The 16,686-nt window shown below is 45.5% G+C and overlaps 1 protein-coding gene across 2 annotated transcripts in view; it reads left to right on the top strand.

Moving 5' to 3' along the window:
* The window catches only part of LOC131286676 (hemicentin-1), a 198,773-nt gene extending 183,235 nt beyond the window's left edge, over positions 1-15,538 (top strand). For both annotated transcript variants that reach the window (XM_058315662.1, XM_058315663.1), the window contains exons 7-10: positions 13,628-13,749; positions 14,401-14,581; positions 14,670-14,843; positions 14,911-15,538. In XM_058315662.1, the coding sequence (XP_058171645.1) occupies positions 13,628-13,749; positions 14,401-14,581; positions 14,670-14,843; positions 14,911-15,156 (723 nt within the window). In that variant the 3' untranslated portion in view covers positions 15,157-15,538. The remainder of the gene's footprint in view (positions 1-13,627; positions 13,750-14,400; positions 14,582-14,669; positions 14,844-14,910) is intronic.
* Positions 15,539-16,686: the final 1,148 nt, after the last annotated feature.

The raw sequence follows: 16,686 nt of genomic DNA, 5'->3' as shown, positions 1-16,686 counted from the left end.
GAGGCGTGCCCTCGAGCTAGGCACTACTCGAGTGCAGTACACGGCTTCAACAGCGCCGAAGGACTGCAGAAAAAGTCAAGAGCAGGAAAATAACCCCATCGTCCTTCCCGCGCCTCGTTTCCGTCCACCCAGCAGGAGTGGTACATGCAACAGGGGCGCACATTGAGCATGTAATCATAGGCCCACTTCAATCTCAACGATTCGCATGCTGTCCTTCCAGCGTCGTTCCTCTGAAACGTTGGATGTTGGCCGGCAACATGGGCTGAACATGGGGCGGAAAAGTGAACAACTTTCACCGCCTTTCCCGTTCCGCCGGTGCATTCGCTTCGGTTCGGGGGAGGGTGGCACCCGACACTGAAGTGTAATTAAAATTCATAATAGAGTAATATTGATGCTCCTTCAGCCATTCGAGTGGCCATAATAGACGGTGGCTGCAGCGACGTGGCTTGCAATTTTATTTTCCTTTCACAAGTCCTTTCCGGTCAGGAATCAGCCTTTCTTCCGTTCACCGAATCAGGGATACCTCGAGGTTGATCTCTAGCCACGATGACGTGCTTTCACTAACAGATGCCTTCGAAGTTGCGGTTTCAACCCGATCCTTGCCATGTTCCTTTGGCTTGCACCCTTAACCCAGGCTCTGTTTTAACGCGTATCGGGGAGAAAATCGGGCATTGTGTTGATAAATTAATTTCATAATCCTTCGTCTGGTTTCGTCCGGCGAGCAATGACGCAGCAACAAACCGATGCACCGATCTACCGTACGTCGTCACTAGGGTTATCCTACCGAAGGGCAGCCATTTAGCGCCTTCCCGCTTGAAGCAAGGTAATTGTCCGGTGTCTCACTACCCATCGGCAACAGCATGCTGAAGCATCCTGAATCTCAGATAAACCTGGAAGGAAGTGAACGTTTCGCCCGACTGCTCGCTGGGAAGTGTTCGTGTACGTGGCGATACAGTTGCTATTACAGCTGATGAGTTGCTGATAATGATGTGCGATACACGGGGTTCATACGTCGGATGCAAACATGCGCTCAGCCGGTGTTAAGCCAAAGGGGTTCCGATTCGGAGCATGTGTCATCAGAGGTAGAAGCAAGCTGGTCTAGTCAACGAATCTATTAATGTGATTGTTTTCGTTTGCAATGAACGTGATTTTACAGTGCTTTCCGTTGAATAGAAAATATGTAAATTCAATGTATTTTGTTCTATTGTTCTGTGAAAAAGTTTTGGTGCGCATACTCTGATATTATATAAAATATTCTGAGCCAACTATTTAACTAAGATATTAACAAAAACAAGCTTGTAATATTGTTATACATCCGACAGAGCCTTAATAAACACTGATCAAGTGTGAATCTTACAGGCGTTGCCAGACAACTTTGCCTCGAAATAGGGTGATTTTGTCTCTAACGCACTTTGTTTTGAAATACCTCATCGACTATTGGCTCTAACTTATCTGACTTTGTTTCTAACCCATTTGGGTTTGTCTTAATCCGCAAACCGAGGAATAAACAAAGTAATTGTGGTTATGCTGCATTGTAAAACTCCAAGAACAATAAACAAATTATTTTTGTATGCTTTTAAGTTATTCTTATTGCATGATTTTTCTTATAATTTTTTGATGTACATTCAAACGTATGTCAACTAAGAAGGCAGCATTGTGGTGTTTAACTAGGTGCCATAAACGTACTAGCTTAGATCAACCAATGTCACTTGATAGCTAAAAGAGTGCATTTATACCACTGACTTAAACACCACAATGCAGCCTTCTTAGTTGACATACATGTACGTATAAAAAATACACGCAAAATTCTTCAAAAATACATAAGAGTAGCTTTAAAGCATACAAAAATATAAATGTTTTTGAGTTTTGGAGTTGTAAAATGTAGTATAACCACCATTTATTTCTTAATTCCCAATTTCAGCTGGAGATAAACTCAATTGGGTTAGAGACAAAGTCAGATGAGTTATAGGTAAACTCATAAAGTAAAGGAGATGAGTTAGAGAAAACAGTTGTTGAGCTATTTCAATCATCGGTGGGTTAGAGCTTAACATAAGTGGAAAAGGCTGTATTTATTTTAATATTCTTGAAATCAAATTTCAAACAGCACTTTAAAACATTCCGAAAACCATGAGTCCTCTTTAAGTTCGTCATATTTTCTTCAAAACAGAAGGAAAAAAGAAATAACATAACTACATTCCGGTCGAATTTTTTCTCTTCTTTTAACCCCTAACCCCTGCTTTACGACTATGCTGAAAGATCGTTAACGGTCATGTAGCTTATCACACCTTGTCACTCGAATGCCGGCAGGCGGTTTCGGAATTCCAACACGAGGTCGTAAAAAAGTATACCGCAGCATTCGCCCGGGGAGGGAGCCGGAGAGTGGAAAGTAAAAGAAACCCACTACCACAATCGTCACCGCACGATTCTGCCATTTTCACGTCCTCGTTCATTTTTGCGTCCCGAAAACTGTGCCCGATGACGCTGATGATTATGTGCCGAATGCCCAAGAATGGCAACACTAAATTCAATCGAACGAAAATTACGATAATAGAAACCACCGAAATGAAGGATTCGTTTCCTTCAACCTAAAATTGATCAGACGGGGGAGAAAGAGAATGAAAACATTCCAGAACAAAAGCCGGCGGGTAAACATCATTGTGCCACGTGCGGTGAGAAGCGGGAAAAAAGTGTCCCATCGGAGGGAAAACCCGAAAGAAAACAGGAAGGAGCAGCAACGAAACCTGTGAAAAGTGATAAAATTTCAAATCAATAATAATAAAGAAAAGCGTTTGGGCACAAACGACAAAAAAACGCATCATTTCTTGCGGGTGGTGAAACAGAAGGGAAAACTTTTTCCCCAATCAAACTACCGAAGAAAACAAAATCGACCGAAAAAAGAGCAAAACGAGTGAAGAAAAGGGCCGAACACGAAGCTTATTATTGCACCCCGAGCACGTAGGAAATATTAAGGAATTAGTGCGGGAATGTAAACTTCCCTGGAAAAGAAAAACTCGCCCCCAGGCGGACGATGGAATGGAAAATTTTGCAGAAAAAGTTGTGAGATCGATTGTAAAAGGCGGGAATAAAAATAAAAGGAAGGCCTATTGGGCGGCGGGTCACATTCCGTTCGAATGGGGGGAAAAAAACCATGGGTTCGTGGTTCCGATCGCGTGTCCGCATTCCAAGGAACAACTGTGAACCGTCGAGTTGCAGATGAGCCGAGCGCGCCCGCTTCGGGGTGGGAATGGAAAAGAAAATTCCTCCCCCAAAACCCCGGGTGCTTTCTCTCGCGAAAACGTCAAGTGAATGGTTGCGCTGTGGCTGATTCCGGCCGAGAGCGGCTTTCCGACCGGATGCGGTAAGGGAACATGCCAACCCGGTGGCCTTTGGTGGACGGGGAAAGGAAAATTCAATTTTCCCACTCATTGAATTGTGATGTTATTTTTGGTTTATCGCGCTCCGTGTGATGTCTCTCTTTTGTGCGCCCGGTATTCGGTTCGACGGCTTCCGAGTCTCGTTTTCCATCCCAAATATGGCCGGCAGGAGAGCGCACCGTCCGGGCACTTGTGTCGGATGATAAATGATTGCGAAAATGGCAAGGGGCCATTGCGGCTTGGCGTTGTTGCAGCGTACAACAAGCACAGCCTCCACCGCCGCAACATTGTGCAGCGTGGAGTGAAGGGTAGCGTTGTGCAGGGAAAAACCGAGGGTGTCTGTTTTCTTTGCCCCTTGCTGGTCGGTGAACAAATTTTCCCACCCTCCCGGTCGGGGTTGAAATTTTAATAAAGCTGCCCCCCCACGCTTATAAGGGTGCTTATTGCTCGCCCGTGTCGCCGTGCGCGCTGTCTATTGTTTCGTTTACCTTCAGGCCACGGTTCGTGCGGCCCGCGTAGGCAGCAAATTATCCGTTCATTTTAATAGACTTTCCTATTCCGCGGACGCCGTCCGAACGGAGGTGGCTATGTGCGTGCGATGGGTGGGAAAAACGAAGCGAACATAATGAACCGGTCCAGCGCTTGCAGCCTGTGCTTAAACAAAGTCCGCTCCCGGGACTAGATTGGGTCCGAAAAATAGAATATCTAGAAGCAAATCCATCGACCTGGTTGGGAAATTGCATGCTCATAATTACTACTCTCCGGAAGGGTCACAACGTCGAAGGATGAGACTGGTGGAAGCAGCGTATTAACGATGCCAGGACTCCGTACTGCACAACTCCCTTTGCAGACCAAACGTCACGTAGTAGTGGTTTCGGAATGTACAGCAAAACGGGAAATCTTCCACCAAGTGTATCGTCCAGTCGACAGACAGATTTACTTCGCTTCACAACCTCAGTGCTTTAAATTTATGGACCGATTCCTTTCGATCCGAACCTGCGGGGCGAAGGAGGGTGGGTGGTTCAGCGAAACCGGTTTGCACGGTTGTGTGAAATCTAATCTTAGAAAGTGGTAGAACATCTCGCGAAAGGTGCTACGGCACGGTTGATCGAAGCGGATGTTTGATAAATAATTCATTCCCTTCGCGCCCTAGCGGTTCCACTAGTCCTGCCCTACACTTGAACTACATTTTCTCCGGGCGCAATCGAACGTCGGAATGACCCGTGGAGATAATTTATAGAGTCTGCCGCTAATCTCCATTTTAAATCAATCCCGTTCGGTGCATCAACAGATTGAGCTACAGAGATGGAGCGAGAGCGATGGAGCACTTTAAATCGAACACATTCGTTGGGTGAATTTAAAATGATCTTACAACGTCTTTCAAGGTAACTTTCATCAAAGGATGGAATTTGTGAAAATTTCTTTCGCCGGAAAATAGCGTACTTTCGTTCACCAAATCAAAGATCTCTCCGGAGTGGAACTAAATGCGTACACTTCCCCTGGGAAAAGGCCTTGGAAAATCTGTTCCTCACGTCGGTGCGGTCGTAAACAATTTTCCGAACGAATTTCCATATTCGTCTGTCCGCGGGGAAGGCCGGGGTTCGGGGTTGGCTTCACTAAAAGATTCACCTTCAACCTTCCAGCCACCGTCAATTTGTTTTGCAAAATGGCCCACTTGAAAGAAATGCGAGTGTGTCGGAGGGGCGTGCCATGGGTGGGGCGGGCGGGGATGAGATGAGATCGTCACCGGATAATCTCATTGGCACCTAACAACGGTAATCACCGGCAATCACTTCATCAACTATTTATAAACTACTGTACGCTCGGTTGGATTCTGCTCCGGTCCGCTTCTACCCGTGTTGACTCTCGCTTGAGGGGGGAGTGTTGGGTGTATGGGTTGTGGTTGACAGCGGCAAAAGAGCACTCATAAACATGCAAACGTGCACAGACGTACATAAATGTTCGAGGGCGAGAGTTTGTGCGCATGCATGCAAACTGGAACCCAATTTCACTAAGCTTTATACCGTACTTATGTGAATTACCTTCAACAGTATCCCCTCCCCTCTTCACCCGTTCGCAGAAAACCCCCAAGCAACGGCCCTAGAAAACTGGTCGAAAAATCCCCAACCCCACACACACACACACGCACACACGGGAAAGCACATTCCCACCCATTGCGGCATACGCTCTTCTGCACCTTCGGGGATATTTCCCGGCGAAAGCGAGATCGTTTATATTCATGAATCCACAGTCCCACCGCACGTGGCCGGATTACACACACCTTAAGGAAAGGAAATGTTGTCACATGTTTTAAGCATCAAAGCGAAATGCTTCATGGCCGCACGGGCTTGGAGTCCGTGCCAAGGGCGAACTTATCGTGTTTCCCAAGAGCTAAAGGTAAAGAAATGCGCCCCTTCCTTTGTGCTGGGCGCAATTTATAACGAATGTATATGTTTGCCACCATATTGAACACCGTGGGGTCCATATCCTGGGGACATCTGGAAATGCTCTAAATTAATTTAAATCAGTCCAGATATGCATCACACGCTGAGCGTGTTTCCATTTCCTTTGGCGTTTGTTGTAACTATGTTCCCTGGTACAACCGTGCGAAGGTGTTTCGGAGCTTTTCTCCATTTGTTTCGTTGCGTTTTATTGAAACAAACAAAAAGTCGGTCCCTCTCTCTATGTGTGTGTGTGATTTCAATAAGCAATAATTTACAATCAACGCGGTGCCGTCCACACTTTTCCGCTACTTTGCTACTTTCTTGGGTGCAGTTTTTCTCCATTTCCTTTCTCTACACATACACACACAACTTTTCGTTTACCATCCCTTCCCACGCCCTGCCACCCGGAAGCACCCCGGTGTCGTCGACCGACACGTTTTTTCGCGACTTGTGTTTATTACACTTTGGCGGTTGGCATTAAATTTAACGTTTATGGCATTGCATTGCCACAACCATCCCGAAACCGTCGGTGGCGTCGTTTAAGAGGTTGTTTTCATTTGGTTTATGATCAATCAACGCGTCAAGAGCGAAGACAACTTCATGATGATGATGATGATGGTTTCGAGCGTCACGCAAAACTGTTGTTCTATGTGTTGTCGCCTGTTTATTTTTTTCCTTTTGTGCTTCCACTCCACTGTATTTCTCATCTTCACTTTCCTTCGATTGCCTTGTCGATCACCCGCAACCCCGTCTTTCCCGGCAGTCCCAGGAGGAAGGGGGAGAGGTGTTAGCGGTACGTGGCGTAAACTGTTGTGCAAAACTCCCCTGTCGACACATTTCCCGCCACCTTTTTCCCGTCCGTCCATTGTTCCCACCCCGCATTGTGGCGAAGGAAGTGCGACTGTGCAGGTGTTGGACACACTGGGTGGGAAGGGACGACAATGAACACAGCGGTACGGGGTGTCGGTGGGCGGACGCACATCGATATGAAATTTTACGGTCGAAGGGTGCTTCGAGACAACAAATAAACAATGTTTACGGTGGAGCACTTCCGAGCAATCGTTTGCCGAAGGACCGAAATAGAATGGCGTCGTTCCGCAACGCCGCTCGAGCAGTGTCAAGAATCTAATAATTTTTCCTACCGCCGAACGATTATGTTACTTGCTTCGATGATTGCGCCAGCTTTAAAAAGATTGCGACAGTTGGTGGACCTTTTTTTATAACGGTGCCAACTTTTATTGAAACGATGTAGAGTACTTTGACAATTTAAAATAAAACAAAATCAATACAAAAACCGTTTTTGCGTATATTTGCGCGTGTCCAGAATTGTTATTATTTCTCTCAAAATGCGTTCGGTATACCTGTGTGAAGTGTTTGATTGCCTTAAGATACGTTACGTGGTGAATTAATATTAGAAATTAAATAAAATTTCACCAATAGTGCACGGAAGAAGATTTGTCTATAAAACGAATAACTTTTGAGGCCTAGTGGGTGTACACCATCCCCACAAGAACCATGTTCATGATGATTAAATGGAATCTTATGCTTCTAAAAAGTAGAGCAAATATGCACAGCATTCACCATCTTTGATTGTTAGAATAAAACTCACTGGTTTCCGAAGTAAACAACAATTCAGCTAATTAGTCGTGTTTTGAGTGTTTCTAAGATTTCCCAGTTTGCTTCTCTATGATTTGTGGTTAAATCATTACAATATTCTTTTTTTTTTAGTTTAATAGCATCGAGCACATTGCTTTTAAAGTTCTGCTGATATAAAAACACAATAATTTGCCGTGGATTGTTACGTGCGATTTTAAATCAGACAAAATCTGAAATGATGGAGCCGCCCAGTAGCTCACAAGCTCGAAATGGTCCGAACGCATTCTTCAAAATAATGATCATAGACTAAATAATTTGGATAAAAACATTGAACCGAATCCGTTTCAAATCTATTACGAAAAAAGTTCGAAAGTTCTTTTATTTGTAACTTCTGAACGGCTTTAGGAAATAATAACCCATTTGACGAGAATATATATTTTATTTCTAGTGTTTATGATGCAATTACTGCATAGAATGGCAGCTGATACGATTAAATAAGACTGACTTCTCTTATTTCTAGTAGCATAAACTCGTTTACCACTCCAGTAGAACCAGCATTACATTTGCTAATTAGGGCTTTGCTCCTTTCTCTATCCGCTCAAGAAACGGACACATTTTAATCATTTCATATTTGTCCCAATCTAACCCGGCTAATCCTCTTTGCGGCTGTTAAATGGCTCTTTTCCTTGGCGGTGCGGGCCGCCCAGAAATATTGTCACATTCGTCATTCGGTCTTTTTAAAGACCCTGAAACCCTCTACCGGTCGCGTCCTTCGTCGGGAAAGTGCGTGTGCCCTGCGGCGGTACGTGGAAGAAACTCGGTAAACGAAGATGTAAATCTCCCCCATTGCCGCGGGTGCACCCTCCCACAGTCGTAATGGCCAATCCTCGAAACCCGCACCGATGATCCCCGACCCAAACGAACGATCCGGTTGTCCCGGCGTCGGGAAATGCAAGGACGACGACAAGGACACGACCCCAGAACCGGTTCGGCGAGCAAAAAAGGGATAATCCTATTTGTTTGCCAGCGGGAAGTGTGCGTGTGGGTGGGGAAGGGTCAACCGTCGGGGACAGTTTGCCGGTGGGATGGTGGGGCATTGGATTTACCCGCAGAAACCACAATCGCATAATCGCCTTCCATTGTTGTTCGGTTTTCACTGTGAATCCTTTGCACTCAACGCTTCCGTTTGCTGGTGATGGTGGTGACGGGAAGGAGTTAAATTTCCTCCAGCAAGGGTATGGGGAGGGAGGAAGTGAGAAGTAGAGTCAGTGCTGCGTATGAATGAGACCTACGGCCAGAAGTAAACGCTGGGAAATGGCGGGAAAAACGGCTGGACAAAGGATGATTTTATCCACCTCCTTCGTTCGGCTTTGGGGCGACGTTCGATGGGTTTTCCATTTCCTCGCCACCCGGCCATGTGGCCGAAATGGAAAGAAAAACAACTTTCCCAATCCTTTCCTTTCCAAAGCCGCTCCGGTGGGTTCGATTTGCCTGCCTTAATCCGTTACATCAATTAATCCGACGGTCCTCGAGCGGCGGACGGCTCAAGTAATTGTTGTTGTTACCGAATCACTTCCGACTAAGTGCCACAATGCTGACCGCAGTTGTTGGACCGCACCTTCCCCTCCAGGGAGTTCTTTTTCTCATTTCCCACCCCCTCATCACAGCCCTCCTCGATAAGCCTTTCGTTGGAAAGGATTACCGACAAACCAATTCTGGAGGAGGAGCAGCTGGGGTTTTCCCTTAGACTTTCCCTTTTCCTTCAGGAACTGACATTTTTTTCCGGAACGAACGCTAATATATTGACTCATCCGAATTTTTCCGATGGCAGAAAGGATGTCAAGGTAGTCAAGGTAACCAAGGGGTTAGCCTACTTTTATGCCGTAAAACGAATTTTCGTCAAACAATCGTTGATCCAACTTTGGCCCGAAATTCCGCCGCCACTCCATGGTGAAATCCGAGATCGCTCTGGGATGGTATTTGAGGGAATGGAAACACGCGTGTATTTCCGTGTGTACCGTTGAGGACACGTAGTCGTTAGTGTAGGCGCGTCGTGTGGATTTGAAGGGAAAAACCGGCAGTCCCAGCACCAAAAGTGACCAAAAAAAGGGCATCAACCGAACGTGGTGCGAACACACACACACACACACATACACACACCTACCCTCGGCCCGGCAAGTGCAGCGCACGTAACACGTAAAATCCAATTTGTTTTGTCAGAGGATTAGCTCCAACTCGCGGCTCGCACTGTTCTGTTCGTACGTACGTACGTTTGTTTGCGTTAGCATAACCCTTTTGAGCCCGATTTGTTTACTCGTGGGAGGAAATTTTTGGTGTGCCTAGGGGGTGGAGGAGGAGGAGGAGGATCAGAAGGGGAGGAAGGGGAGGGGGTAGTAGGATTGTGGAATAACCTAGCGCTAGCATTTTCCACCACACATCGCCGTGCGGTTTGCCCGATTATGGGAAAGGTTAGAAAGGTCTTAGTTTGTTGACTTGTGCTAGTGGTGATGGTGGTAGTGGTGGTGGTGGTGGTGGTGGTGGGCGTTCCGAAACCCACCGGACTTGACTGTCGGATGACCGTGGATCAGTCAGTTCGGTGGCATCGAAGCGTTTAACATTTAAAACACAGTGATTAAAAGCTTATCATAGAAGTCACTTTCCTGCCGGCTTCCGTGTAGACAATTGCGATGGTTGTTGATGCTTGCGGGAATTATTTTACCAATTAACTGGATCGACTTTGTTGGGGGGATGATCCCGTCGGCCATCGACCGTATTAAACGAAGGGGTTTTTACCGGCTTGTCGAGCTTAAAATAAATCGACGAACGTTCACTTGGGATCTCGGTTTAATGAGTCAATAATTGTGAATTGAACTGTGTTAGAACCAATTAAGTATCTGATACTTACTAAGGTTGTTATACAAGAACTTTGTAATACTTCCGGGAAGTAAAACTACCTTGCTAAGTGCTGAGTATTTCATTTAAAATTGCAATCAAAAGTTGGGAATAGTAAAAATCAACAATTCCAGCTTGAGCTCCGTCATGTCAACAGAACTCCAAAGAGATCGTTATTTGTGCTTTCAAAAATCAACACAGTGTGCTTGCTATACATCCAATGTAGAACGCGTGTTCCGAGATCGATCATACCAGGAACACTTTACCACACGTCAGTTCTATGGTTTTGCTGCAAGCGACCATTGCATCGAACCCTTTGAAGAGTATTAACAGTGCTCATGCTCGTCAACATGGAACAAACTCTGTGCATCGAGGATATGGTAACTGCATGGCCCTCCATGGGGAAACGCTTTCCGACGACAGGCTAACCGCAATGTACGCTCGTATTCCGTGTTCCTGGTGCACCGTGGGACTTGTGAAGGGATTTTTGACGCAACCGCTGGTCGTGTTTTGGGTATTAATTTTCTCTTAATTGGTTGCACCGGTTCTGTTGGTTCCATCAACATACGCCCTTGCACATTGGTTCCACAATTTGCCTCACGCATTGGCAAGCCATTACCAATCGCTCGGGCAAATGGGACACCATCCCTATGTATGTGTGTGTGTGTGTTTGAGTGTTCCCCAAACTGTCGAAGGTGAGAGAATGTTTTCCAACCAAACACATTGCTGCTATCGGCGAAAGTGCCTTTAGGACTGGCCTAACTGACGCTACGTTTAGACAACATGTTGAAGTTTAGACTTTGCGGTTTGGCAGGCATTTCTGCGGGCATGCATAAGCATGAACACCCACAACGACACACGGCCACGTTTTCAATAGCATCGCCTTCAGCCGCTTGTGTTTGAAGAGGGTTTTTCTTGTCGAAAGTTTAACCAACAGCAATATTTATTTCGCGAGGAAATTTAGAAATTTCTTCACAAACAAAAAATAATTAAGACTACCTTTGAATGTGAAACATTTTTTGAAAATCGAATTGAACCAATTTCAGTTTTTCCTTTAATATGAGTATTCATAAACTAAAAATTAAAAAGGCACTTTGCCACTGTAAAGATGTTATTATTTTATTCCGGCTAGAGTATTAAATATTCGAATTATTGCATTTATAGGAGCATTTCTGGCGTATTGTGTGTTACATGTTGTCTCATGGAGTAGTCTGTGATGCATAGCTGTTAAACGGGGGACTGTAAGAAGGAGTCTGTCGAGTGAGGATGGAGCATCGATACTCACAAGTAATGGTGTTCTTTCAGTGAAGCTTGCTTGATGGTTGTGTCGACATATTTGTAATGATTCTAAACCGAATAACTGGCAAGCGGTATAATGTTTCGGACAGTCCAATTTAGTTTGCTTACGGCACAATGTGAACATTTCCGCTATATTGGCTCTAGCCTTTGTCTCCAATTTGATGTATATCGACACCAGACATGATCAAGCCTTATTCGACGACAACCCTAACGAGACTACAATACATCGGCTTAATACACAAAGGGTCGCCAAGTCTTTAGTGATATTAAATGTAAGCCCTACGGTCCTGTTAGTATGCCCGGTATGGTACAACGAGGTGAAATTTGTAAGTTTGTTAGCAGTCAAGTAATATTGTAATATGGTTTGGTTCCAACGATCATATTAAGATAAATTGTATAGCCATATTTTAGACCGCAGGACGAGCGTGTAAAGGACAATACCTAACATTTTTCTGCACAAATACGCGAGAAATGATATTGTTTAACAAACTGCTCATTGAAACACAAAACATACAATTATTACAGCATTTACGAATCTGTCTGTTTAACTAATAACTATTAGTGTACATTGTTCTATACCTTTACGTTAAAATTGCATTCTGAGAGGGTTATAAACAGGATGAACTAGTTAAATGAAAACGAGATCAAAAAATCCAAAAAGTTGAATTACACACCAATATCAGCCTAGCATGAGATCTTATTTGTTAAATTGAGTACAAAGAAATCGATTGGATAACATTCATTAACTGGTTATTTAACATATGTGTCCTAACACTAAACTAGTTAAGTTGAATCTATAGTTGGATAAATAGAAGACGAACATCCTGAGAAGTGTGTTTGTTCAATTTCTGTTTTATTTTTAGTGCAGAGGTCCTTTTAGATACAAACAACAACTATATTATTGACTAGTCAATCATGCACATACAATACAGCCAAGACTCAATCCCAAATGTTTGGCAATGTATGCTGCCATAACTAAGCAAATTGATTATCCTGATGTTTTGGCAAACAATCTGTGGGTTCAGAAAAAAAAAATATCATAATAGCACTTCCAAACACTCTCGACCACCCGAAAGCAATTCCCGAGCGCAATTTCTCGCTCAAGCAGCAAACCAGACATATTTTCTTTACAATCAATTAAACTAAATAAATTGAGTTATTCGAAGTTATAAAATTTCACTGTTATTACTATTGCTACGGCAGATTTCCTCTTTTACTACCACAAGCACGAGCAGCGAGGCAGCGAAAGTTGGTGCAATTCTGTGTAATGTCAATTGTCGGCGAATCTTTTCCGTCACTCCCTTACCCCTCCCCCCCTCTCCTCGGTCCGTATGTTGAGTGTATTTGCTTTTCTCTCTACTTCGCCATTCCTTTCGGGGCAGGCGTACTTCACAAAGTGGTCCCACACCAAGGATCCGCCTAACCCGGACCTAGTTTCTTCCATGCGGCGCTGGCACTGGGTCGATCTAACTTTATTCAATTGTCAATCGGGGTCGGTCACGGGACGTAGGGCGAAGCCACGAGGAAATCGCCCGGCGAAGCAATAATGGCAAACCTCAAGCGAAACGATGTGTGACCAAAGCAATCCTCCGACCACCGTCTCCGCCCCGTCCACCTTTCTCCCAGTTTTCGGGGCGTACAAAACTTCAGAGGAACCTTTGGTTATTGGTTGGTTCATTCCGGAGCGAGGCTACAGGTCGCCTTGGTTTCCACGGAAATAGGACACACCGTTTCTCGGGATGGAAAGGATAGAAACAAAACCACCCAGAATGAACACCAGATGAAAGGAAACATCACAACGTGAAACAAAAAACATCGGGATCAAAAACGTCGGAACGGACACGCCATTCGGAACCCGGGACCATTCATTGCCAGCGAAACCAGTCTCAGACCATAGTTCCAGATTTGGCCCCAATTTCGAACCGCGCTCTGTTTGTTCTATTTTTAAACGCCAGCCAATCGTACTCCACCGATGCTCACTCGTGTCCGTTTTGGTCCGTTTCTTTTCCTTTTTTTTTGCAGGTCTCATGGAATCAGAACTCATTTCCGCTGCAGCCAACCGACCGGCGTACGATGTCGTCCAGAGGCAACCGACACACGCTCACCATTCTCCACGTGCAGCAGGAAGACTTTGGCAACTACAGGTTAGTGCAGGACTGCATTTGATCTTTCCCTTTGCTCCCCTTGGGGTTTTTTTCCCCCCAGTGTGTGTTTGCATTTCGATTTTTTGATCCATCTTTTTTCGCCACACACTATTTTCCTAACCCCCTGACCCGGAGACGCTTTTCATCTTGCGAATGAATCGGCAGTGCATGTTGGCAGAGCGTTAATATTGGAGCGCATTGGGAAGGGCGAGAACTAGAAATGAAAATGTTCCCGTACGATCGTGGATCGATAGTCGAGTGGTGGAGTTCTTTTTTTTGCCGACCCTTTTCACCGATGTCTGTCGTTTGTTTTCCACAAATTTTCCCAGGCAGTTATTGGACGAATATTCGGGGTCGCGTGCACCATCGTTGGTCACCGATTGGAGCGAACGTTTTCAAAAAGTTTGATAAAGCCTGCCAACCTCAGCCTCGGGTCTTTGGAGCACCGGCTAACAAGCACCGAACGAAGTTATTTATGAAAGCACATACGATAAGACGGATGGTACCGACTTCCGACGATCTTTCGGTGCACTCTGATCTCCCGGGTTCCCCGAAAACCGTTGGTTTTTGTTTTTCATTTATGAACAACACGTGTGTCGGGGTCATCGCCATCATCGTTGGTTTTTTTTCTCTTCATCCTGTTTTCCGCAGCTGCGTTGCGGATAACTCGCTCGGAAGGTCGAAAAAGTACATGGAAGTGTCGGGACGGCCGGGACCGGCCGACTTTCTGTCGCCACCGTGGAGCCGCTCGACGGACACCTTCAATCTGACCTGGAAAGTGGAGAGCTACCCGCCGCTGCAGGAGGTCCGGCTGCTCTACCGGAAGCTCATGGTAAGTGGCCACGGGGGTTAAGATGGGTGCGTCTTCGGAGTAAACGAGATGTCCCTGTTTCTTTTTGTGCCTTTGTTCTACCCATCAGATGAACGAGACATTCCAGCAACCGGGACGATGGCACGACGTCATCCTCACGCCGGCTCCCCGACCCCCATCGGAGCCGTTGACGCACGTCATGGCCTTTACGCTGCGCGGCCTACAGCACAGCTCCGTGTACGAGGCCATCGTGCAGGCGAAGAACCGATACGGCTGGAACGAGGTGAGATCCACGACGAAATCCTTGCGATTCCACAACTAACCGAATTCAACGGCTTTTTTATCTGCAGGTGAGCGACATCTTCCAGTTCTACACGCAACGGTTAACGTCCGACATCCACTCGGAGGAGATGCAGGTGGCCAGCTCAACATCGCGCTCCGGTGCCACATCACTCCACCGGTCCACCGCGCTCCGATCAACGACGGCCTGGTTGGCGCTGATGGCGTTACTTCCGGTCATCCCTTGGCTCATGACAACGTTCGGCGCTCTTCTGGCCGGCACGCTCTCCAATCCATCCCATCGCGCCGTCATCTAAGAACGATCACCGACGGCAGATCGCGCCCAAGAGTAGAGGTCCCCATCTGTCCAAACCGTTCTCCGAGACACATCACTACCCTCCCCCCTCCCCTCGCCCGAGGCACTCATTACGGCGCAACTCAGCTCACAGCTCGTGGTAGGCGTTGGTTGGTTCCGAGGGGAACGACACTCGCCACGACGACGGTAAAGTCGCATTAGCCGGTAGACACAATCCGCACCTAACGTAATCGGCAAGCCGATGGCAAGCCAGCTAGAGAAATTATATCATAGCGAAAGGATCGACCGCATCATCTCATCGCCGGTTAGGTGATTCGAGGTAAATAGTAGCTACATTTCAACACTGGATCGCAGATAGTATGTTCCATCAGCTTTCTTTGGGAAACCATCCAAAAAAAACCAAAAAGGGCACGAAATAGACATAAAGCAAGAGTGGAGCGACGGAGAAGATTGACATAGTCATCGCGTCGGAACGGCCGGGAGTAATACATACAGTCAGTCAGGATATTATCCGCACAGTCACAAATTTAATCTTTAAGCCTGGTTATCTGAGCGAATACGAGACCTAGGACAACCGTTTAAACGACATATCGTAGGTAAACCACTATTTTGTACAATTGGTCATCAAAATTTCGAAAAAAATACTTGTAAGTCATTTCGATTTGAAAAAAACCCATAAAAAGGCTCAACATCGATGACAACAAAGTATCCGTACATGATGAATATTTTGCTATTTATTGTGCCAATATGGTGCATTCAATGCTTCAGTAACAGCCTGCCAAGTGCCAAGGTATCATTTCTACTAGCTTTTCTTTTTCGAAAGATGCTGGAACTTTGACCCGTTTTCGATAATAGATCTACAGAGGCCTGCTAAGATCAAGTTAATGTTCCGTTGACTGTAAATCAGAGCATCTTTCAACAAACGTTGTATAGAAATCGATTCCGGAGACTTATGAATGGCCTTTGAACACCACAACATAAACTCAAAACTACTGTGTTTTCTAGGTGGAGCAACACGTTGCTCGTGTGGATGGTTCAGTTTGACGTCTGGTCTCTATAGTTATTCGTATTTTGGGATAAAACTGTTTGTTTTTGTCTCAACAATGTATAACACATTGTACCACCTCTCCCAGTCTTTATTATGATTGCCTAAGAACCTTCATAAGAGTTGTAATCCAAATCCTATGATTGATGATCTAGACACTCCGTTCGACTTGTTTGAGAGCTCAAGTATGGTCTTCATAGCTGTTCTAGCAATCAGCATCTCATCGCGACTGACTAACCACGAAAGATGTCTGTTTGCCGGCTTTACCCTAGTTGCACCCTGGTTAATTCGACAAATTATAAGATCCTGAGACTAAGCAAGAGATTTGCCACAGGGTTCTTCAGCTTGGCAAGTTAATTTTCCCTTTACATCACATGAAAAAGATAGTTCTCTGACGGTTGCAGTTGTTTGCCTACCTTCACCGACCTTTCCACGTTAAATGATGATACAAAATTATTGCCTAAACTCTAAACAATGGCTTGTTTG

The sequence above is a fragment of the Anopheles ziemanni genome, chromosome 3, assembly GCF_943734765.1.
Source record: "Anopheles ziemanni chromosome 3, idAnoZiCoDA_A2_x.2, whole genome shotgun sequence".
Classification (NCBI taxonomy): Eukaryota; Metazoa; Arthropoda; class Insecta; order Diptera; family Culicidae; genus Anopheles; species Anopheles ziemanni.
Note: the sequence above shows the minus strand (reverse complement) of the source record. Positions and strands in the feature narration are given on the sequence as shown.